The sequence below is a fragment of the Cydia splendana genome, chromosome 12, assembly GCF_910591565.1.
Source record: "Cydia splendana chromosome 12, ilCydSple1.2, whole genome shotgun sequence".
NCBI classification, from domain to species: domain Eukaryota; kingdom Metazoa; phylum Arthropoda; class Insecta; order Lepidoptera; family Tortricidae; genus Cydia; species Cydia splendana.
In genome coordinates, this window is record NC_085971.1 from 7438637 (window position 1) to 7463764 (window position 25128).

At 40.4% G+C, this 25128-nt stretch overlaps 1 protein-coding gene and 1 long non-coding RNA gene across 2 annotated transcripts in view; both read right to left on the reverse strand.

The window, feature by feature from the left end:
* Positions 1–25128, reverse strand: part of LOC134795393 (uncharacterized) — a 548375-nt gene that overhangs the window by 502314 nt on the left and 20933 nt on the right. The window lies entirely within an intron of this gene.
* LOC134795384 (transcription factor 23) lies at positions 1586–16009 on the reverse strand. The gene is made up of 4 exons (XM_063767218.1): positions 15762–16009; positions 13966–14053; positions 12813–12957; positions 1586–1962 (listed from the first exon to the last, which is right to left on the reverse strand). The coding sequence occupies exons 1-4, from the start codon at positions 15850–15852 to the stop codon at positions 1678–1680; spliced, it is 609 nt and encodes a 202-aa protein (XP_063623288.1). The 5' UTR covers positions 15853–16009; the 3' UTR covers positions 1586–1677.

A 25128-nucleotide genomic window follows, 5' to 3' on the forward strand; every position in this document is an offset into this window, starting at 1 on the left:
ACAAAATCGTTTTTGAATAAAAACTTACCTATATATTTACTTACCTACTCGTAGGTATATTTTGTGAAACGTATAGGTATACCTAATTATACGTACCTATTCCTAAACGCATACCGTAACTGCTAATTGTATACTTTAGTTATTATAATGTTTGAGCAATTACGAGATTCCCTGAGAGCTGAGAGATCTATTTTTGCGGATGTCAAACACTTAATTCGTGTTTGTTTTGTCAGGTTCGCCGCTTTAAAGTATTGTGTTACCATTTCACACTCGCGGCCGGTTTTCTAATATTGTATTTCCTTCCACTGTCACTTAGGTAACGTTCCCAAAAATTGAATTTAAGTAAACGTTTTGAGGGTTCCGTACCCAAAGGGTAAAAACGTGACCCTATTAAATACTCTAAGACTCCACTGTCCGTCTGTCTCTCACCAGGCTGTATCTCATGAACCGTGATAGCTAGACAGTTGACATTTTCACAAATTATGTATTTCTGTTGCCGCTATAACAACAAATACTAAAAAGCATGGAACCCTCGGTGGGCGAGTCAGACTCGCACTTGTCCGGTTTTTTTTCGACTGACTCAGAAGAGAGAGTTGCTTGTAAGTATCCATATTCACAAGTAGAGATAGGCAGGTAATTGAGGTAGTACTACAGTAGGTACGAGTGCCTACCTAGTTTACCTTACTTTAATATACCTAACCCGATTTGACATGTAGATATGTAGATTAAACTGGCCGCCGTTGAAAGTACGGTCGAAAGCTTACATCCATGGTCGAAAGTATTAATTTATGACCCATTTCGTATCTTGTCACAGTGATAATCAATATGAAAGTCTCTAGATGTTAATTTAATACTTATACTTGACGAGTAAAATATAAAATTGCTTACGTAATATATTCTTGATGTAAATTAATACGCTTGTAAGGCACAAGTGTCGCTTTTAATTCTCTTTGAAGGTTGATATTGTTTGACAAGGGACCACTTAGTGTTAATTTTAAATTAATAATTTTCGCCATGTTTTTGAACTAGAAATCAGATCGCTTCTTAGTCGATTAATTGGACAGGTGGAATACCAACCTTAAAGGCAGACGAAACCAATGGGGAGGCGTGTACAAGCCTAAAAAAATGGGATAAATAAAAAAATATTAAAAAAATACTTTTGATTCTTTTAAAAGCATGAGACTTAATTGAGGGGCTTAATTAAGGGAAGATGTATGTAAAACATTGATTTTGTATTACCAATTTGAAATCACCCTGTATTTTAATCCTTGAACATGGGCTCTCAAATCTACTTTCAATATATGTATATCAATTGAATCTAGCCCGTCTATCTGATGGGGTTCATAAACTTGTCCTTGTGACGGTTTCCTTATGTATTGATAGGACGTTTGTCGACACTGGAATTGTAGGTAGGTAAGTACTCGTAGTTCTTAGTAGATGTATTCAATTCAAAGAACTATTCACCCTCCATTGAAGTACCGTCACGCCCTTTTTAGAAGCGCAACCGCCCTTTTGGCTTTAAAACCACTACCTACCTTTCCCTCGGCAAACGGTATTGATTTGAAGTCAAAAAAAAACTCAAATTAAATGTAGAAAAGATCATAATTTATTAAATTTAGACATACATAAATATTTTAATTTATCGCTTAATATTTTTACTTAACCAATTATTTTAAATTACGAGTTGTTAACCAAGTTGTCAGAATAATTTCTCATTTCGTAGTAATTATTTTTATAACCATAATTACTACAGTACGGGGCCGGGTTGCAATTTGATTCATTCGGTACGTCCTCGTACATTTTGTCGTCATAGTCCTCGTTATATTCCTGCGCGTAGTCGCAGTTCATGTTCTGCACGTTTTCTGTGGGTTGGTTGGTTCTGTCGGGTTGTGTGGTGACGCTCCATCGTTGCGATATGGAGCAGCTCAGGGACCCACCGTGCTGAAAGGCGAAGGGCCATGCCTGGAATGAAAATGAAAACGATATATTACGGAAAACCTAGTAGAATTAAAATATGTTTATAAAGCCTAACGAGGTAACGAGTTTCTAAATTCTGTTGAATAGGTAGATAGAGCGGTCTTTCAATCAATCAATCAATTCATCTTTATTACAGATAACAAATGATCCATATTACGTTAAACTCACGAACACAGTTAAGATAATAATAAATAGGTAGGTACATTTAAAAATTATTCAAATAATCAAATAAAAATTTAAATAAAAATATTAGTCTAATTAAATTAAATTAAAATTATAATATAACATAATATAAAGGCTAAAATTTAGTCAAATCACTACATGAAGGCTATTCCAGTGTCTCGCTATGGAGGAGTCCAAACTGCTGGCGATCACGCCTCTTTATTACGCCATACGGTTCTACATAATTTTGACCTAATCATCCTACCTACCTACTAGCGTTTCAGCATGACCTTTACCCTGATTGTTTCAAAGATGATCTAAACCACTATTCAGCAGGCAGCCTACTGCCGGTAGCTAAGCTATATTTAGTATTTTTGTCCTCCCCCCATCATCAATTCATCACTCATCAGTTAGGTAGGTACCTGACGTGAAATCAGCTAAAAGGCCGTCAGCAAATATTTCACCAATTTAAATGATCACCATACAAACAAGCGACACCCCAATGACCCCAAACCGAGGACCCCCCAAATCGTCTAAACCGAGTGTGAAGTCGTTTATTGCACTTGACCGCACTTTTTATGCACAAACACTCTCCCGACATCGACACATGTTCGCATACGTGAAAAAAATATTATTTTTATACACCGTTACAATTTGTGAAACATTGTTTACGGTATTTTGTCGTAACGACTACAATCTATGTCAAGATGATAAATAGATATTTTTGAAGCTGCCTGTTAATGATAAGCAGTGATCGTACATTTTCCAGCATTTTTGGTGCAGCAGAGTGGTGTTAACGGAATTGATATTAACGCTAATTAATCATTAGGGTTGAAATTATTTATACAAATTCCGTTAACACCTCTCCGCTGCACCAAATCGATTCGCGTGGTGTTAACGGAATTGGTATAGATAATTTCAACTGAAATGGTAAATTAAGGTTAATATCAACGTAATAAACGCTAATTAATCATTAGGGTTGAAATTATTTATACCAATTCCGTTAACAACACTTCGTGCACCAAAAATGCTGGAAAATGTACGATCACTGATGATAATAAGGTACCTTATTGCCTTATCTATAATTATAGCAAATGAACCAGTGTCAATAATTACGTCAATATATTTTAAGAACATATTTGTAGCGTATTTCTTGGTAGAACTACTTACAGCAGCGTTTTTGCGTCGCTGTTGACCACTTTATTCCACCCTAACCTTAAGATAGGTCAATTCCACAGATATATAGGAAGGAAGGAGATCGGACATGCCGGGCGATTTGTAATTTTGTATTGAATACGCCTGTCGCAAGTTCTTGAACCCACACAAAGCACCAGTAATTATAAAGACAACGCACGCACACATCTAAAGTACACACACTTGTAGATGGACGCTAGTATTATATGCTCTGAGGTCAATTCAATCTTTCAAAAAGTTTAGCAAGAAAAACCACCTTAGGTATGCTAAAAATGAATTTTTTATCGAAAAAAAACCCTAATGTAGGATCAGGTACGTTCATATTTTGGATGGTAACGCTACGTCTTACGTAGGCGAACAACGCGCGAACGCGGCGCGGCGCGGCGCGGCGCGGCGCGGCGCGGCTAAATCAATCCTTTGATGCCCATAGAAGTGTCCTACGTAAGCGATCTCGTTGCGAACGCGGCGCGGCGCGATTTGCACGCGAATGTCGGGCGGCGAGGCGCGGCGCGGCGCGGCGCGGCGCGGCGGCGGCGCGGCGAGACGCGGCACGGAAAAAACAAACCCTTGTTGCATATGGAAGTGTCCTAGGTGAGCGATTTAGACGCGATGGCGATGCGGCGCGGTGGCGGCGCGGCGCGGCGCGGAACGGGCGCGATCAATCCATTTGATTTTTAGACGCGAATATGACGCGGCTAGAGGCGTGGCGTATATAGAATTACCGGCTATGATTTGATTAGTCGACTCCCGTTTGATTTCTTTATAGGTTTTCCTGTAATCTATAGGCACAAAACTAAAAAATATTCAAATTCGCGGAAATTGACATAAAAGACTTAACTCCAGTAGCGTCTATGGCACTTACGACTATTCTGAGTTCGCTGTAATAAACATTCGGCAAAGTAATTAATGTAATTATTTTAAGCTAATTGCGAAGTCTAGGTCACAGAAAAGAGCAACTACTTTCGTTTTTAACCGCCTTAAAAAAAAGGAGGTTCTCAGTTTGACCGGTATGTATTTATGTATGTATGTTTGTCCGTGATTTTGATGCGGTTTTCAGTGGGATTGAGAGTGCGAGTGCGAGTGCGAGTGGGAGAGGGAGTGGGTCCCTGTATTACGTGCGCGCAGCAAGATCAATCGATCGTCATAATGAGACAAAAATAAATAACGCGAAATAAAAAAGTAAAAATATAAATAAATCAATTAAAAAAAAAAAAACATAAAAGCAAAATAACTTAATTTCTTAAAAAAACCGGCCAAGTGCGAGTCAGACTCGCGTTTCTAGGGTTCCGTACATCATTCCGACTCACGCTTGACTTCACATTTCTAATAGGTTTTCCTGTCATCTATAGGTAAAGAACAATTTTGTATATATTTTTTTCAATATTTTAGACCCAGTAGTTTTGGAGATAAATGGTCATTTTTTGGCTATTTTCTTAAATAACTTCGAACCTATGCATTTTAAAATTATAAAAAAATGTCCATCTTTAGGTTACTAATGTACATAAGTGTACCAAATTTCAACTTAATTGGTCCAGTAGTTTCCGAGAAATTAGGCTGTGACAGACGGACAGACAGACAGACGCACGAGTGATCCTATAAGGGGTATAAGGGTTCCGTTGTTTCCTTTTGAGGTCCTTTCAAAAACCCAACCCACTGAAAAGCACAAAATATTTTTTTATATACCCAGACCCCACCTCTATCCTTGTCCAGTCCCTATCCCGTCGTAAAGCCAATTTCTGCCAAAACGTAATTAATCCATACTCCATACTATCCATACTATATCAATACTTAATATTATAAAGGCGAAAGTGTGTCTGTCTGTCTGTCTGTTACCTCTTCACGCTTAAGCCGCTGAACCGATTTAGTTGAAATTTGGTACAGGGATAGTTTGAGTCCCGGGGAAGGACATAGGATAGTTTTTATGTCGGAAATCATCCCTGAAGAGAGTGAAAAGGGGGGTGGAATTGAAAGAGTTAATGAATTGCCTAATAATTGAAGCAAGCGATGCGCGAATTGAATCATTGCTATTTGAATTATCCAGGCGCCATACCTACTTTAGCTGCTGTCACTAATTCCACGCAGACGAAGTCGCGGGCAAAAGCTAGTAATATTATAAATGCGAAAGTGTGTCCGTCTGTCTGTCTGTCTGTCTGTCTGTTACCTCTTCACGCTTAAACGGCTGAACCGATTTTCATGAAATTTGGTATAGAGATAGTTTGAGTCCCGGGGAAGGACATAGGGTAAGTACTTTTTATCCCAGAAATCCCTCTTTAAGGGGATGAAAAAGGGGGTGGAAGTTTGTATGGGGAATCAACAACCTTTTCTTCAACAATTCTTCAACTTCTATTTCTCTAACTTCAACTTCTCCAACTCGAACTTTTCCAACCTTTTCAACTTCGTCAACTTCAACTTCTTCAACTTCTACTTTTTCAACTTCTTCAACTTCTTCAACCTTTTCAACTTCAACTTGAACTTCTCCTACTTCAACTTCTCTAACTTCAACTTCTCCTACTTCTTCAACTTCTTCAACTTCATCAACTTCTCTAACTTAAACTTCTCCTACTTCTTCAACTTCTCTTACTTCTTCAACTTCTCCTACTTCTTCAAGTTCTCCTACTTCTTCAACTTCTTCAACCTTTTCAACGTCTTCAACTTTAACTTCTCCTACTTATTCAACTTCTTCAACCTTTTCAACTTCGACTTCTCCTACTTCTTCAACTATTTCAACCTTTTCAACTTCTTCAACTTCAACTTCTCCTACTTCAACTTCTACTTCTCTAACTTCAACTTCTCCTACTTCTTAAACTTCACATCTCCAACCTTTTCAACTTCTTCAACTTCAACTCCTACTTCTTCAACTCGTCCTTCAACGCCTACTTCTTCAACTTCTTCAACTTCTCTAACTTCAACTTCTCCAACTGGAACTTCTTCAACTTCTCCAACTTCTTCAACTTCTACTTCTATAACTTCAACATCTCCTACTTCTTGAACTTCAACTTCTCCAACCTTTTCAACTTCTTCAAGTTCTCCAACCTTTTCAACTTCTTCAACTTCAACTTCAAATTCGACTACTCCAACCTTTTCAACTTCAACTTCTCCAACTTCCTCAAATTCAACTTCAACTTCTCCAACCCTAACTCTTCCACTTTTGCACCTTCTTCAACTTCTCCAACTTTTTTTAACTTCTCCAACTTTTTCAACTTCCTCAATTTCTCCAACTTATTTATCTTCCTACTTCTTCAACTTCTACTTCATCAATTCATCCAACTTCTTCAAATTCTCCAACTTTTTCAACTTCAACTTCTTCAAATTCAACTTCAACTTCTCCAACTCGAACTTAGTCAACTTTTTCAACTTCTCAAACTTCTTCAACTTCTCCAACTTTAAATTGTCCAACTTCAACTTCTCAAACTTTTTCAACTTTATCAACTTCTACTTCAACTTCAACTTCTCCAACCTTTTCAATTTCTTCAACTTCTCTAACTTCAACTTCTCCTACTTCTTCAACTTCAACTTCTTCAACTTCGACTTCTCCAACTTCTTTAACTTCAACTTCTTCAACTTCAACTTCTCCCACTTCTTCAACTTCAACATCTACTTCTTCAACTTCAACTTCTCCAACCTTTCAACTTCTTCAAGTTCTCCAACCTTTTCAACTTCTTCAACTTCTCTAACTTCAACTTCTCCTACTTCTTCCACTTCAACTTCGACTTCTCCAACTTCTACTTCAACTTCAACTTCTCCAACCTTTTCAATTTCTTCAACTTCTCCTACTTCTTCAACTTCAACTTCTTCAACTTCGACTTCTCCAACTTCTTAACTTCAACTTCAACTTCTCCCACTTCTTTAACTTCAACTCCTACTTCTTCAACTCGTCCTTCAACGTCTACTTCTTCAACTTCTTTAACTTCTCTAACTTCAACTTCTCCAACTCGAACTTCTTCAACTTCTCCAACTTCTTCAACTACTACTTCTCTAACTTCAATTTATCCTACTTCTTCAACTTCGACTTCTCCAACTGGTTCTACTTCAACTTCAACTTCTCCAACCTTTCCAATTTCTTCAACTTCTCTGACTTCAACTTCTCCCACTTCTTCAACTTCAACATCTACTTCTTCAAGTTCTCCAACCTTTTCAACTTCTTCAAATTCAACTTCAACTTCTCCAACTCGAACTGCTTCAACTTTTTCAACTTCTCCAACTTAACCTACTTCTTCAACTTCAACTTCTTCAACTTCGTCTTCTCCAACTTCTTTAACTTCAACTTCTTCAACTTCGACTTATCCAACTTCTTTAACTTCAACTTCTTCAACTTCAACTTCTCCCACTTCTTCAACTTCAACATCTACTTCTTCAACTTCAACTTCTCCAACCTTTCAACTTCTTCAACTTCTCCAACCTTTTCAACTTCTTCAACTTCTCTAACTTCAACTTCTCCTACTTCTTCCACTTCAACTTCGACTTCTCCAACTTCTACTTCAACTTCAACTTCTCCGACCTTTTCAATTTCTTCAACTTCTCCTACTTCTTCAACTTCAACTTCTTCAACTTCGACTTCTCCAACTTCTTAACTTCAACTTCAACTTCAACTTCTCCCACTTCTTTAACTTCAACTCCTACTTCTTCAACTCGTCCTTCAACGTCTACTTCTTCAACTTCTCTAACTTCAACTTCTCCAACTCGAACTTCTTCAACTTCTCCAACTTCTTCAACTACTTCTTCTATAACTTCAACATCTCCTACTTCTTGAACTTCAACTTCTCCTACCTTTTCAACTTCTTCAACTTCTCTAACTTCAATTTATCCTACTTCTTCAACTTCGACTTCTCCAACTTGTTCTACTTCAAGTTCAACTTCTCCAACCTTTTCAATTTCTTCAACTTCTCTGACTTCAACTTCTCCTACTTCTTCAACTTCAACTTCGACTTCTCCAACTTCTTAACTTCAACTTCTTCAACTTCTTTTCAACTTTATCAACTTCTGCAACATCTACAACTTCTCCTACTTCAACTTCAACTTCTCCTTTTCAATTTCTTCAACTTCTCTAACTTAACTTCTCCTACTTCAACTTCACCTTCTCCAACCTTTTCAACTTCTTCAACTTCTCCAACTTATTCAAATTCAACTTCAACTTCTCCAACTCGAACTTCTTCAACTTCTCCAACTTCTTCAACTTCTCCAACTTTAAATTGTCCAACTTCAACTTCTCCAACTCGAACTTCTTCAACTTCTCCATCTTTTTCAACTTCTACTTCTATAACTTCAACATCTCGTACTTCTTGAACTTCTACTACTCCAACCTTTTCAACTTCTTCAACTTCAACTTCTCCAACTTCTTCAACTTCTCCAACTCTAACTTTTTCAACTTTTGCACCTTCTTCAACTTCTCCAACTTTTTTAACTTCTCGAACTTTTTTAACTTCTCCAACCTTTTCAACTTCCTCAATTTCTCCAACTTATTTATCTTCCTACTTCTTCAACTTCTACTTCTTCAATGCATCCAACTTCTTCAAATTCTCCAACTTTTTCAACTTCAACTTCGACTTCTCCAACATCATTAACTTCAGCTTCTCCAACTTCTTCAACTTCAACTTCTCCCACTTCTCAACTTCAACTTCTCCAACTTCTCCAACCTTTTCAACTTCTTCAACTTCAACTTCTCCAACTTCTTCAAATTCAAATTCAACTTCTCCAACTCGAACTTCTTCAACTTTTTCAAATTCTCCAACTTCTCCAACTTTAAATTGTCCAACTTCAACTTCTCCAACTTTTTCAACTTTATCAACTTCTCCAACTTCTACAGCTTCTCCAACTTCTTCAACTTCTCGAACCTCCAAGTTGGAGTGGAGGTGGAAGTATATAGTTGTATGTAAAGTCGGTTTACGGACGATAATTTTGCGTGATAACGTCATAAGAAAACATTACCATTACATTACGTAACGCTACCATGGAGATCTGTAGGGCTACCGCCAATACCGAAAATCGTCAATTGCGGGCATTTTTCTCTGTCACTCTAATTACGCCTTCATTGGAGTAAAAGAGTAAGATCCCCGCAATTTGCGAATTTCGGTTTTCGCGGTAGCCCCTCTGTCCACAACGTTACCATGGAGATTTGTCCACAACGTGACACTTTTTCGTGCATGCTACCGGTGTTCATCGATTTATAAGACGTTATCACGTCAAAATTAATAAATAAATAAAAGAAAATAATATCTTAATTTCGTTACAAATAAAGAAAGTTCGCATTTTTGACTAATTGTAATTAGTCATCCATTTTGGGGGCGAAAAGAAGGATGTAATAAAAAGCAGATTTGTTTAAAAATTATGGTACCCAAATTACTAATTCCACGCAGACGAAGTCGCGGGCAAAAGCTAGTACCTAATAAGCAAATTAATAACCACCCGGGTAATTGTGTACTTAGTTTTTGAAGGCGGTGCCAAATCAAAATCCCAGTAAACCTAAATTTTAGACAACGAAGAACGCTGCACTTACTTGCATAACCACATAAACACATAGGTTACTCATAATTTAAATACGAATTTACTAATATATAAACCGTGTCTGCGTGCGGCCATGGCGATCGTGGAGTGTCTCCCTAGTCGGACAAGGCCGCCGCGCCGCGCCGCGCCTTCGCCGCGTTCATGTGTGAGTACGACACACCTATACGTATCAACGTTTTGTTTCTTCCTCGCCGCGCCGCGCCGCGCCGCGCCGCGCCGCGTGTTCGCCGCGCGTTCGCCGCGCCGCGCCGCGCCGCGCCGCTTCGCGTCTAATTCGCTCATGTGTGAGTAGGACACACCTATACGTATCAACGTTTTGTTTCTTCCTCGCCGCGCCGCGCCGCGCCGCACCGCGCCGCGCCGCGCCGCGCCGCGTTCGCGAGTTGTTCGCTTACGTAAGACGTAGCGTAAAGTAATGATGTTAGCAGTTATTTTTTAACCGTTTACTACGATACTTAACGGAGGTAAATACGTAAACCCCACAAATTAACGAAGACTAAGTGAGACAAAGGGGTAAGCGAAACAATAAAACTGGAGCATCAACGTCCGGAGATAAATTTTATTTATACCAGAAACAGCTGCAAACTTTTGGTCAGCGCGCGTAAAACGTAAAACGTTTGTTGTTGTAATCTTTTTGTTTCTATCTTCGTCATTCCTGGTCCTGAAGTGTTTATGTCGGGCGGAAGGACTTCTTTAAGTTAAAAAAATATGTTTGCTTTCTTTGGGCCTAGGTTATTGTAAGTTTGGAACACACAAGACGATTGCGTAACTTTTCCTTTTTTTTTTCTTAACTTAAATCTGGAATTGGTTGATCTAGCCATAATCAGATGGTTTGTTTTTTTTTAGTTACTGGGTTTACGGAATAAGAGGTGGTTGCACCAAACCGTCTGTCACCGTTAAAACGTGTTCGCAAAATTTTATCGTCATGGGAAGTTTCATAGTTAACTGCTGAGTGAGGTTGATCAGTCCGCTAAATGTGGTTGGTGCAACTGGCCCTAAGTCTCTAATTTGGCAAACAACGATTAGTGCGATAGAATGCGTGGAATTGCCATACTACGCTCTGCGCAGTCGGGTAAAAAGCGTTCGCGCTGAATAGCAGGTATGTACTATGTAGGTTGCGCAGAAACATGGTTGCGACCTCAGCTCCTGCTTCGGAGCCTAACCTCTGCTGAAAGTACCTACGGTACCTACCTATACCAACTACTACTAAGTTATTAGCAACAAATTAATCTTTTTTTTATTCCCTATCATATCGATATGAATAAAAACCGCGTCTATAAACGTCAGCCCGCGGTCCCGCCCACATGTCGGACGGGATAATTGTCGACAATTTATCCCCTGTCACGAGCCTGTCACACTTGTCATCTGCTAATTCGTCGGCCACGCACCACACTGTACCGCAATGAATCAATGCATACGCTGACATGCGAAATATACGGACACGGGTTTTGGGGAAATTATTTATGAAAGTACCAAGAAGCAAAAATAAACAAGATATTACTTTTAAATATTTATTTGTACAACAAGAGATCAAAGTTTGATATTTCTTCGAGTGCTTATTTTGAGTCCCGTGCAAGCGAAAGATTCTATAATAGATTCACGAGCGTAGCGAGTGAATCTAATTTAGAATCTTGAGCGTAGTAAGGGATTCAAAAGCGCACGAGATGTAAATAACTTTGATCTCGTGTAGTACACAAAATTTTTCACCCTAAGCAGTGAGAACATACCTAGAGGGACAGAGATAATAGAACCCAAGTATATCGAACTTGTATTAGACCCCGCATGTTGAAATGACATTTGACTATGGTACTAGAATGTCATTTTGTCTCACTCAGTGAGCAAAATCGCATTTTGCTCACTGCCTAAGACATACTCAGTGAGCAAAATGCGATTTTGCTCACTGAGTGAGACAAAATGACTCAGTGAGCAAAATCGCATTTTGCTCACTGTTTTTAAGAAGTAAAGTACCCTTGTTCGAGCTGCTGAGGTGAAAAAACTATTACTGACTAGCTAGTCAGCTGCAAAGGCTAGCTGATTTTAAGTTTCAGTTGCTCTCAGTTGATATTGCTAGTAGGTTGGTAGGTAGTAGGACCTGCAATTTCAAATTTTGGTCGAGACGGTATTTTTTTCAGTTTCCAAGCATTGTAATTTCCCACATCTTGTTCCCAACTATTCCCAAGATACTTCTTAGATTCGTTACATTCTGATTTGTATGGAAATCATTGAAAGTCCATATGTGAAACGTCGTCGCTCGCTAAACGCCATGCTGTCGTCGGGGATTACGCGACACGTTCCACGAAGGTGTCGCGACGTGATCGATTGGCGGATTAACACTTCAAACGCCAGATTTACAACGTTTTCTTAGTGGTTTTTGGAGTGTTGGTTAGATTTTCTAATTTGCAAGCTGTAGGTGCAAGTCTTTAGTGAATTAACTACTTAACACGTTCACTGTGGTAGGGGATCGAAAGACCCCATGCAAAATTAATTACGAGTTACACTAATTGCCGCAGCATGACTCACGCTAGACCGGGCCGGGCCGGGGCCGAGGCATCCGACATTTCATTTTCTTTGACGGCTGATCGGTGAACACGTGTTGCTTTCCTAGAAAACGAAGCGCCAGAAGCTCCGGCCCGGCCCCGACCCGGTGTAGCGTGGGTCATCCTTATTATGGGCCAGTGCTTGAATTGAGGTGTGGTGTGTGATGTAAATATGCTCAATTAGGATAGCATGAATAACGCATGACGCAGCCAATGTGTCCAGATTTAATAACCTAGTGTCCGGGCTAATCAATGGCTCGCTAAAATAAGTACTTACCAGGCTGATTGGGCGGGGTGTATATGCGATGAGCGTGGCTCATGCATTAAGGCGCGAAGGTTGTTACAAGGTGTGCTATATACGACGCAGCCAGCCTACAATGTGTCCAGATTTAATAACCTAGTGCCGGGGCTAATCAATGGCTCGCTAAAATAAGTACTTACCAGGCTGATTGGGCGGGGTGTATGCGATGAGCGTGGCTCATGCAGTAAAGCGCGGAGGTGTGCTATGTATGACGCAGCCAGCCTCAATGTGTCCAGTTTCGATAGCTTTGTGTCAGCCGGGACCCAGGGAAGGGTGGTTTTCAGCCTGCGAAAAGAAGATTAGAGATGGTCGAAAAAGCTCTTGAGTAGGCAAAAGGTTGATCTTATGGGAGCGATTGCACAAAAGATTACGATGGGTCGAAGGGTGAAAGTGTATGCGCAAGGAATAATGAGATAAAATAAGACCTTGCGCGAAAAAGCGCAACAATATATACGCTGAAAGTGGTTCTAAGTAAAATTATATGTGTTGAAGACTAGTCAAAGGTCCCACTTTGTCGCTTACCATAAGGACTAGATTTGCTTGTATCTTCATACGAATAACCTGTCAAAGCGTCCTTATGGCAAGCGACAAAGTGGGACTTTTTGCTTGGAAACGACTCATATGACACATTTTGCCAGTGACTGAAGATATCTACCTAAGAGGTATGCATGAATATGACTTTAAATAATTTAGGGAGGTATTCCATCTGTCCAAGATTTTGATCCAATGTCTGTGCTTCTCACTCTTTCACTAAGCAAAATGTGACACGCAAGGCAAGACACATTGAACAAAGAAATTGGACAGGAGGAATACCACCCTTAATAGGTAGATATTAGGCGACTACGTATGACTTCAGTTCATTTGTGGTGCGCGTGCCGCGGCCTCTGCAGGACACCATCGCAAGCGCGGACTTCTGGCCGAAGGGTGTGGTGTTTCGACGGTTCCGGGGCAACCTGCCGAATCCTACACCAAGTCAGACGACGGGACGGTTAAGGATGACTCACGTTAGACCGGGCCGGAGCTTCCGGCGCATCGTTTTCTATGGAAAGGATCACGTGATCACCTGTCATGTCATAGAAAAGTAAGCTCCGGAAGCTCCGACCCGGACACGGCCCGGTCTAACATGAGTCATCCTTTATGTCGTTGCCCAAATCTAATGGTTAATTTGTCTTTTGGTTTTTATTTGTAGTTCTTTTGTTGTTTTCTTGTATTCTAATTTTGTAGTTTCACAGTGCCTTGGTTTTTACTGTAGGTGCGTCACTTATTTAAGTAATAAAATAAAATATTAGTTACCTGCAAAATGCCTTCGAGAGCACCCTCATCCTGGCTCGCTCGCGCGCGTTGGCGGCGTTCCTGTGCTGCGGCTCCTGCGAACCTCGACCTGCATACAAAACTAGAGTGTAGACTTCAGACTTCACTGATAATTGTATGCGATTTGCAATCAATTTGTTACTTAGCCGGCAATTATCTTAAATCGCATGCAAATCGATGCAATGTGAGTGGAGCCCTTAAGCTCTAAGGTGCCGTAGGTTCAGGAGCGTTTTTGAAAAATCGTACCGCTTTTTTACATCAATATACCTACGGTTGCCTAATGCGTACGGTTGTTAATTAGCAATCTTGAGGATTCTCTCTCTTAGGGACTTCATTGATTCAAATCATATTCAAATCCCGATTTTTTTACTTTAGCTTGATAGAAAAAAATCACGAACATAGGTCTAAAACGCACTTGTAAAATTTGTAACAGTTTATGCACAAAAGCTATTAAAAATATGAAAATTGCTTCTAAAATTGCGCAATTGTATTTTTGAGGCAATAAGTCATCAATTTTTTTTGTTAAAACTTACAACAATTTAAAATTCGAAAACATGATATCTGCGGTCCCGAGCACGCACATCCAACTAGCTCAGAGAAGAAGACGAATCTACGGGGTCTTAAGTGCCGATCTGACACCACACGACGACGACCACACAAGTGAACCACCAAGCTTCCGACGGTCCAAACTTTGTCCTACCCTTGGTCGGGGCGCAATGGAATTTGGTGGCAAACTACCATTGTCTAACCATCAGCCAACCAAACCAGAAAACCACCAAACCAGCCAACCAGAAAACCAGCAGTCACTTTGGCCGGAAAACTTGCTAGAGTGCTAAGCTAACTTACACCGAGTTGAACAGAACAAGGGAGGAGTTCATTATAAACGTCATATTTTCATAGAAATTTGACATAATTTATGACATGTCTCACTTTGTCATTGTAACAATGGCGTTCAAAAGTGCATAGATAGATGTCGACCGTAATGCCTTAATATTACGGTTGAAACATCATGCACTTTTGAAGCGCTAAGCTAATTAAATAACGTCAATTACCTATTTTTAAGCACCTAAGTATCTTTCGAGCAACAGGGAATAAGTTTTTTGACCGACTTCAAAAAAGAGCAGGTAGGTACCTACTAGATTTGTCGGGATCCTTCTTTTTTGCATGTAATGCATTTAGGTACTCTCTGAAAACATAATTTGGTAGATACTAGGACGCTTAAGATTATAAAATGATGGCATGTAAAACTGTTCAATCATGCCACAGACTCTATAAGTACGTACTTAAATTAAAAAAAAAAAACGGATAATTGCGAGTCGGAATCGCCCACCGAGCGTTCCGACCTACTTTAATTTAAGTAGATATATTTATATTTTTTACAAATTTATAGTTTTCATATATTTCTCTGTACTTGTAGTGTAAGACGATTTTACTTGCCAAATTCCATAGTTCTAGGTCAATATATGGGAAGTGCCGTATAAATTTTGATCCCCTTGAGAGTGCCAACATAATTTTGTTTTTTGCGGCATAAGCGGCCGATCTTGTTTTTAAGCTTGATTTTATCACAGCTTTAAGTGACTGTATACCTGAGTACCTCTATATGGTTATAATTTTAACTCGATACCTCCACGCAAGTCCACGCGTTCCCGAGATAAAGGGTCTTGACAGACAGACAGATGGACGGACGCACGGACAACAAAGTGATCCTATATGGGTTCCGTTTTTTTCCTTTTGAGGTACGAAACCCTAAAATAGCTACTAATTTGATCACCACTCACCTGAACCTGACTGAGAATCATCAAAGGAAAAATCATCATCATCCTCCCACCCCTTATCCACCGGCGATTTGCTCACTCTTTTCCTGGGCATTTCACGCTATTGCACATCACAACACAAGGAAATTCGAAATTAGAACATTTTTGTTTTTTTTTAATTAACGGTCCTGGCGGCTACGAAGACGGTTATCATGTGCGATGCGCACAGGCAAGGCGGGCGGATCTTGGGCGGTGCTTCGCTCGCCCCACCCGCGCGCTCGACTAATAAGAAACCTACCTACTGAAATCGTAATACATGGAATTTAGTCTTTTTGTTGTACAAATAAACCGTTCGGCTTTTGTTTAGAGGTTGTGCTTTGCATTGAACTGCAACAAATTAGAATTCTATTAAACATATGAGTGTGTAAAAATTACCAACCATAAATATTAATATTAAGGTAGCAATTTTTCCTCAAAGATTTGTATTTGCAAATTTTCTTTATATTTTGAATAGTAGGGCGTTTTTATTCTTTTTAAATTTAAAGTAGGTTACCTACCTACAAGTTAGTACGACTTACTTAAGTGTGCTGTATAAGTCATGTCTACATATACCTAACTGTCGCTTTCCTGGCAAAATGTAGTGAAAACGCCCAGTAAAAGAATGATTGACTTACCTACTATACTATCAATATAATAGCGTGCCATTAACCAAGTAGCATGGAAGTGTCGGCAACATCAATATAGCAGCCAATTAAGAACTTAGAGTGATTTAAGGGACGTATAAGAGTGTCAGAAAAGATTTAAGCTGTATAAAAGGTACTTTACAGACATTATACAGCTCAAGCTGTATAAAATCATTATAAAGGATTCTGCGGAAGTATGGGGTGCTTTATCAGAATATAAAAATATCTACTATAAAACTAAAAGTGTTGTGAGAGACTAAAAGCTAATTCTATCGTAAAAGCTGTATACAGGCTGTATTGTAGTAACACTTGGCACTTTTAGCTGTACAAAAGTATCTGTCAACTCCGTTTTAAAACATTAAGTGTTGTGAAACACTACAAGCTAATTTTATCGTAAAAGCTGTATACAGGCTGTATTGTAGTATCACTTGGCACTTGTAGCTGTACAAATGTATCTGTCAACCCCGTTTTAAAGCTATTTCTTATGGCGTAATCTTACTCTCCTATAAGAATAGTAGTTGTATAACTTCTGTCTGTAAGGGGATTATAAAACCAAATGAATAAATGGCAGCTATAGTACAGCTTTTTTCTGTATTACTGATAGAGTCGCTTATAACAATCTTTTGGCGTAATTTTACACTCGTATAAGTATAGTAGTGTAATGATTTCTGAAAATAAGTGTATTATAAAACTAAAGGAATATATGACAGTTAGAGTACAGGTTTTTTATTTGTTATACGGATCTCTAAAGAGAATTATAACTTATGTACGGAGAACCGAAATACAGCCAAACGAATACAAATATTCTATTATAAAGCTGTTTTAATTACAAAAGCTGTAAAAGACACTCCATTTATTACACAGCACAGCTACTAAGATTATAATGCTCTCCAACTATCCTGTAGGCTGTTTAAAAATTGTCGCCATTTTACAATAAAAAAAAAAACGTATTTGTAAATATAATTAAAGAAATACTTGCAAATATTTAGCAGACTAACGCCGTGTTATGATTACCAGCGAAAATAAATTGTTTAGCCTTAGAATTAATATTTATAAATATTTTTGATACTCTAACCTTAAAAACAAACAGTAACTTTACCGATTTTTGATATTTTCCTTATGGTTTCTCTTTGTTATTTTGCAGGCGCGTAAATATTTTGCCAGAAAAGATACACAGGTTCACAATAAATAATAATCCGCACTTACCAATAATGTAATATTCCATTCAAGTCCTGTATAATATTTACTTTTACTTTTACCATCTACTATAACACTTTATTGTCGCCATTACTATATTTACGAATGAACAAGATTAAGACATTTTAGTTTCTTAAATGATTATTATTCTCTTGTAATTCTTTCTTATAACTCATTTAAAACTTATATTCTTATATCGTACTTATAAGAGATTATCTGTAGTGTTAAGGTTTCCTGTTACACCGAAATATAGCTGTAATGCAGCTATTATGCAGCTTATGTATTGCTTATACAGCTACTCTACAGCTCTAATAACGCCAAAGGCTGTATAATTTGGGCCCTTTTTTTACTTATAAGGGCTGTATAAGCGCTTATACAGCCTTTGTACAGCCTAACTGTACAGCTTATAATATACAAATGAACTTTAATACAGCTTATATACAGCTTGCAATGCTACTTGGGTTGGCCTGTATTAAAATAAACCTTCATAGGTAATTAAACTAATTAATACCTATCTTACTATAGGTACCTTTGACCATGGTTTTTTTTTGGTATCTACCTACTATATATACTATATTGTATTCTACTTCTTAGGTATATTCTAGTTAGATATCTACTTTGAGTGTTGCTATACTCGTAATACCTAATACTGAGATTAATATCATATATTATCACTATTATTTATTCAACCTAGCATTACATTCTTTCATTTTCTTAGATATAGTTTTTGTCGAAAGATCAATTAGCGGCGTCACAAGTGAGATAAAAGATTGACAGCTCGGCACTTCCGTGACACGCAATACTTTACCCGGTAGGTGTACCCTCTACATCACACGTGCAGTGCACCCTTCGTCTTCGGGCGTACCTGAAATGTGAACCGAATTGTTTCTGTTTCTGTTCTAGACATCATTTTTCTTTCCTTGGATTATTTTCCCTCGGAAAATATTGATATTCCACTATAATATTGTAACTATTAATAGTTCGCTGCCTGCCTGGAAACCCTCGCGACGCTCAAGATTCCACTTTTCGATCCACACTCGCTATACTCGTGGTTCTATTTTGCAATATTTCGCTTGCTCGGGTATCAATATTAGCACGAGGGATCAAACAATAACTTTGCCCAATCAATCAATCAATCCATGTTAAGCCCTCTGTCGTTGCAGCATTTTCCATTCCAGCCTATTCCGGGCCTTCGTTTTAACTTCTTGATATGAGTGGCTACAGCACCATTCTTTTTAATCTGTGTCATGTATGATATTCTGGGTCTTCCTCTTCCTCTTTTTTCCTCAATTCTGCCCTCCAGTATGGTTTTATTTAACCCTTCGTGTCGGAGTATGTGACCTATACATTTAGCTCTACGTTTTTCAATGACGTGCATTATTAACTTTGCCCATTTTAAAACAAATAATTATTCTCGTGTATTGTTGGATTAGGTCGTCATCGTCAGTCGTCAACCCTAATTGCGAAGGTGATCAGCATGCAAGCACTGCTCCAGCAGTGAGGTGTTAGGATTGCCGTAAATAGGATAGGCTTAGGGTTATCTCTATTTATTTTTAAGCTTGAGGTAAAGGTAATGTAACGACGATGAAAGCGACAGTTACGCAAGGGTGGTATCCCACCTGTCCAATTTCTTTGTCTAATGTCGTTGCGTCTCACTCTCTCATTAAGCAAAATGTGGGACGCAATACACTTTGGACAAATGGAATACCACCCTTATATAGACAACAACCATAATAAACAGGAATCGGAAACCTATTCCTATTGGCGTTATCCTGACTTCTGCTATGGCTCACTAATGGAGCCTGGGGTCCACTTAGTAAGCGACTCTCAGGTTGGAACAAGCACTTGTTTTTAATATACACAGCAAAAATAGCATTTCAAAGAAGTAGGGCGTAATTAATACGAAACATTTGCCTGGGGGCCGATTCTCTGGGTCTAAACTAAATCATGTGTCCTTTTTACATGTCCATATAATAGTTAAATAGTATACAGACGTTTAGCTCGACCTTAGGAGGATGATCTACAAAGGATGTAAGCTTGTTTGTCACCATCGTAATACAATTTTAAAACATCAGAACACAAAATACTCATTCTGGCGTGTGCCAACCCTAAGACACCAGGTGGCTGATATCAAACATTGAGTTTACCGTCCGCTTTAAGCGCCATCGAGTATTTGTGACTTGCTCTACTGTTTTCTCAACAAATGTTATTCTTTATACCACTTACAAGAAAATCCAGTTATTCAATGTATTTTCACGAAAATATAAAGCTAGCAACTGCGCTTACAAATAGGTACTTACCTAGTTTTTTTGCTCGGCTCGGCAGTGTTGTTTGTTACCTACCGATTTTTTAGAGTTCCGTATCTCAAAAAGAAAAAAACGGAACCCTTATAGGATCACTTTATTGTTGTCCGTTTGTCCGCCTGTCTGTCAAGACCCTTTGTCTCGGGAACGCGTGGAGGCATCGAGTTGAAATTAAAACCATAATAATATACCTACTCAGGGTCCCTTGCACAGTCCCTTGAAGCTGTGAAAATTCAAACCTCTAAAGTCCAAGTCAACGTCAAAAAAAGTTACGGCCGTTTATGCCGCAAAACACGTAGACGTACATACATATTTCGACACTCTCAAGTCAAGGATATCTAAATTTATAGGGTACTACCTCTGCTTCCGAAGTCCTAGAACTATGAAATGCAAGTAGAAGGGAAAAATCTCAAAACTATAAAGTAAAAAAATAAATAAAAAAAGGTAGGATCCTATTGAAGTGGTATACGCGTGCCTCCGTGAGGGACAAAACATACGCAATGCGACACTATGATTGGTCGAATTTATTTGTTGCCCACCATAATCCATACAAAATTTACGGTAGGGAACAAATAAAATGTGAGACTGTGACAAGGACAAACAATAATAGCTCTTTCGCTGCTACTCCTACTGAAAGATACATAAGACCATGGTATAATAATATTGTAGGGATGAATTTATAGTTTATCCCAAATATATTTTAATTACTCGCGGACAGAGCGACCGATTTTATTATTAGATAATATTCAGTTGTATGAGCTCTGTGCTGTGTAAATAATCCTAGAGCAGCTGAAAATAATAAATAATCCTAGAGACGAACTTTGTTATCGTGGCTGTCATACTAAGTTGCTTTTTCCCGTTAAATTTGTATTAAGTAATAATTGTTTGGCTTTCGCTCTCACTCCTTCTATTTTATATAGATGTGTATTGTGTGCCGTTACGGACAATAAATCGGTGTGCGAAAACGAACGTTTGGTGCTTATTATTTGCCCCTGCATCCGCACCCGCTTATCACGCCTAGCACAACTCTACCTTCCACATCTACACTGGTGACCACGTAGAACACTGAAAATGAGCGATAACGAGAATGTCGGATTCGTAGCAACTCCTCTAGTGGCCGTAGCATCAGCACCTGATCCTCAAATGGCTATTCTCATACGTCAAGTGAGTGAGTTGACTAAAGACATGAAAACACTAAAAAGTCAGCTCGATAGTGATAGGCCGTCGCGATCAAGATCTCGTGCTCGTGCGTCTAGCAAGTCCCGCAATCGCTCCAGCTCACAGAGGTCGCAGTCGAATTACCGCAAGTTTCCTGAGTGCTGGTACCATGCGAAGTTCGGTGGGAAGGCAACAAGATGCGTGAAACCGTGCGATTACCAGGCGGGAAACGAGAGGGGCACTCGATAATGGCGACCGCCGTTTGCCCTAGCCCCGGTCGCTTATTTGTTACAGACCATACAACGAAGATACAGTTTCTCGTGGATACTGGTAGCGACGTCTGTGTCTTCCCTAGGTCTCAACTAAAATATCGGCGACATCCTACCAACTACGAGTTAGCTGCAGCGAATGGCTCACCAATTATTACTTACGGCTACATTCACTTAGTACTGAACCTAGGCTTACGCCGCGACTTTGCTTGGCAATTTATTGTTGCGGATGTGACGAAGCCTATAATCGGCGTAGACTTCCTGGCATATTATGACCTTCTCCCCGACTGCAGGAATAAACAGCTCATCGACAGGATGACTAGCTTGTGTGTCGTGGCTTTGCCTGGATGTTCGACGGACGAAATTTCTTCAGTCAAAGTGGTGTCGGGTGAGTCAGATTATCATCGCATACTACTCGAATACCCCGACATTACTCGCCCATTTGGCGTTCATCGGGTTCCAAAACACAACGTCCTCCATTTTATAAGGACTACTCCAGGGCCTCCTGTGTCTTGCTCTCCTCGACGGTTGGCTCCGGATAAATTAAAGATTGCTCGGGACGAATTCTCCGCAATGCTTCAGAATGGGACAGCCAGACCTTCAGAGTCACCTTGGTCGTCACCTCTGCACCTTGTCCCCAAGAAGAATAATGGATGGAGGCCTTGTGGTGACTACCGAATGCTCAATGCCAGAACTATTCCAGATAAATATCCCATTCGGCATATACATGACTTTGCTCACAGTATTTCTGGTTGTCAGATTTTCTCCACCATCGACCTTGAGAAGGCGTACCACCAGATCCCCGTCAACCCAGAAGACATCCAGAAGACCTCGATCACCACACCGTTTGGTCTCTTCGAGTTCCCGTATATGACGTTCGGGCTCAGGAATGCTGCCCAGACGTTCCAACGGTTTGTGGACGAGATGGTAAGGGGGCTGGATTTTTGTTATGCATATCTAGATGACTTTCTAGTGTACTCGAAAGACGAAGTAACTCACAAGGAGCACCTGCGCCAGCTGTTTGCCAAATTCCAGGAGTATGGGATGGTGGTTAACACTTCCAAATGTGTCTTCGGTGCATCGGAGGTAAAATTCCTTGGCTACAGCATTTCAGCCGGAGGTACCAAGCCCCTCCCATCCAAGGTCGATGCCATCAAAGAATTCCCGGTCCCAAAGAACGTGAGAGAGCTGCGCAGATTCCTGGGAATGGTTAATTTTTACCGCAGATTTATCCCCGGGGCAGCAGCATCTCAGGCTCCGCTTCATGCGCTTTTAACTGGATCTGTAAAGCCTTCTCATCCCGTCAACTTCAGCGCTGAAGAACATGAGGCTTTTGAGCGTTGTAAGGACAGCTTATGTCAGGCTGCGTTGTTAGCGCATCCAAATAGTCAGGCTAAGCTGGCCATTGTCACAGACGCTTCTGATACCGCCATGGGAGCCGCGCTACAACAGTATATTGACGAGCAGTGGCAGCCCCTGGCGTTCTTCTCAAGAAAATTGAGCCCCGCGCAACGTAAGTACTCACCGTACGATCGTGAGCTTCTGGCCATATACGAAGCGCTAAAGTACTTCAGGCACATGGTTGAGGCCAGGGACTTCACAATCTATACGGATCACAAGCCTATCTGCTTCGCCTTCAACTCGCGCAAGGATAACTGCTCACCAAGACAGTTCAGGCATTTGGATTTTATATCGCAATTCACGACTGACATAAGACATATCTCTGGGAAAGATAACGTGGTGGCAGACACCCTGTCGCGCGTTGAGGAAGTCGCACAGCCGATCGATTTGGAGCGACTAGCGCAATCCCAGACGAGAGATCCAGAGTTGCAAGAGCTCTTACAGAGTGACACTTCGCTGCGTCTGAAGAAGTTCAAGTTGCCAGGCATTCAGGCCGAACTGTATTGCGACGAGAGCGACCGGACACTCAGGCCTTATGTCACAAAGGAGTTGCGCAGACAAGTGTTCCAGAGCTTGCATTTCCTTAGCCACCCTGGTGCTAATGCTTCCGTTAAGCTCGTCACAGACCGGTACGTTTGGCCAGGTATCAAGAAAGACTGCCGCGAATGGACACGTACCTGTTTGTCATGCCAGAGAGCCAAGGTGACTCGTCATGTTTCTGCACCACTTGGGACATACAGACTTCCCAGAGCAAGGTTCATGCATGTACATATAGACCTCATAGGCCCCTTGCCAGTATCTCAAGGATTTAAATACTGCCTCACAGCCGTCGATCGATATACACGTTGGCCTGAGGTGGTACCGCTACAAGAGATCACAGCAGAAGCCGTAGCCAGAGGACTTCTACATGGCTGGATATCACGGTTCGGCTGCCCCAACGACATCGTAACTGATCGTGGCAGACAGTTCGAGAGCTGCCTCTTCAAGCATCTGTCTGAGCTAGCTGGCTTCCAGCATCGTCGCACAACGGCCTACCATCCGGCCTGTAACGGCCTCGTGGAGCGTTTTCATAGACAGTTGAAAGCCGCTATTACCTGTCACGCAACTAGCAACTGGGTAGACACATTACCCTTGGTCCTGCTTGGTATACGTAGTGCGTACAAGGAGGATCTTAACGCTTCGACTGCTGAGCTCGTATACGGGGAGCCACTGAGATTGCCAGGAGAGCTATTGCACGCCCAGGCGGCCGATGACACCATTGACGTGACTGATTATGTCGCACGCCTGCGTAAGTTTGCCCATGATCTCACTCCAGTGCCAGCATCACGCCATACAAGCAATAGACGAGTGTTCATATATAAGGACCTCAAAACTGCCAGTCACGTGCTGCTCAGAGACGATGCGAGTCATCCACCACTGCAGCCTGCGTATACTGGTCCGTACGAAGTGCTCGACAGAAGTGATAAAGTGTTTAAGTTGCGTGTGAACGGCAAAAGTGTAACAGTGTCTATAGACCGCATTAAACCCGCATACATACTGGCCGATGAGCCGAGTGTACCTATTACTGTTCCATCTGTTCAACCTACTCCTGAGACTGAAAATACGGTGAAAAAGACTAGGTCAGGACGTACAGTGCGTATCCCAGATTATTATTATTAAGTTATTTTTTATTTTTCTATCGCCCTTGACGGTCTCTGGAGGGGGGTGATGTAGGGATGAATTTATAGTTTATCCCAAATATATTTTAATTACTCGCGGACAGAGCGACCGATTTTATTATTAGATAATATTCAGTTGTATGAGCTCTGTGCTGTGTAAATAATCCTAGAGCAGCTGTAAGCGCTGCGCGCCGTGCTTGACGGTCTAACGATCGACCCTCGGCTGCAGCGCTGACAGCGATGTATTGCGCCCGCCTCCCGCAGGCGCAGTGAGCCCTTAGAGACGAACTTTGTTATCGTGGCTGTCATACTAAGTTGCTTTTTCCCGTTAAATTTGTATTAAGTAATAATTGTTTGGCTTTCGCTCTCACTCCTTCTATTTTATATAGATGTGTATTGTGTGCCGTTACGGACAATAAATCGGTGTGCGAAAACGAACGTTTGGTGCTTATTATTTGCCCCTGCATCCGCACCCGCTTATCACGCCTAGCACAACTCTACCTTCCACATCTACAATATACTCCGCCTGGTACTCTATTCCGAGATTCGCGTATGACCTAACTGACACGGGCCTACGTCATCATGCTGTTTACAGGTTCTCAAACTTTAAAATGTGGGAGAATTTTAACCAACGGTGAAAATTATTTTAACGGCATTAATTTTAAGTTATTCATGTAGAAACATAGTAAAATAAAACAAATGTAATGTATTAAATTAAACTT

What these genes read in the sequence shown, in the direction of transcription:
- LOC134795384 (XM_063767218.1), bottom strand. Translation starts at nt 15,852, where the DNA reads ATGCCCAGGAAAAGAGTGAGCAAATCGCCGGTGGATAAGGGGTGGGAG. An exon ending in CTCTCGAAGGCATTTTGCAG is followed by an intron (nt 12,958 to 13,965) that starts GTAACTAATATT and finishes TTCTTTTCGCAG; the next exon opens with GCTGAAAACCACCCTTCCCT. An exon ending in CACCCCGCCCAATCAGCCTG is followed by an intron (nt 1,963 to 12,812) that starts GTAAGTACTTAT and finishes TTTTCATTCCAG; the next exon opens with GCATGGCCCTTCGCCTTTCA.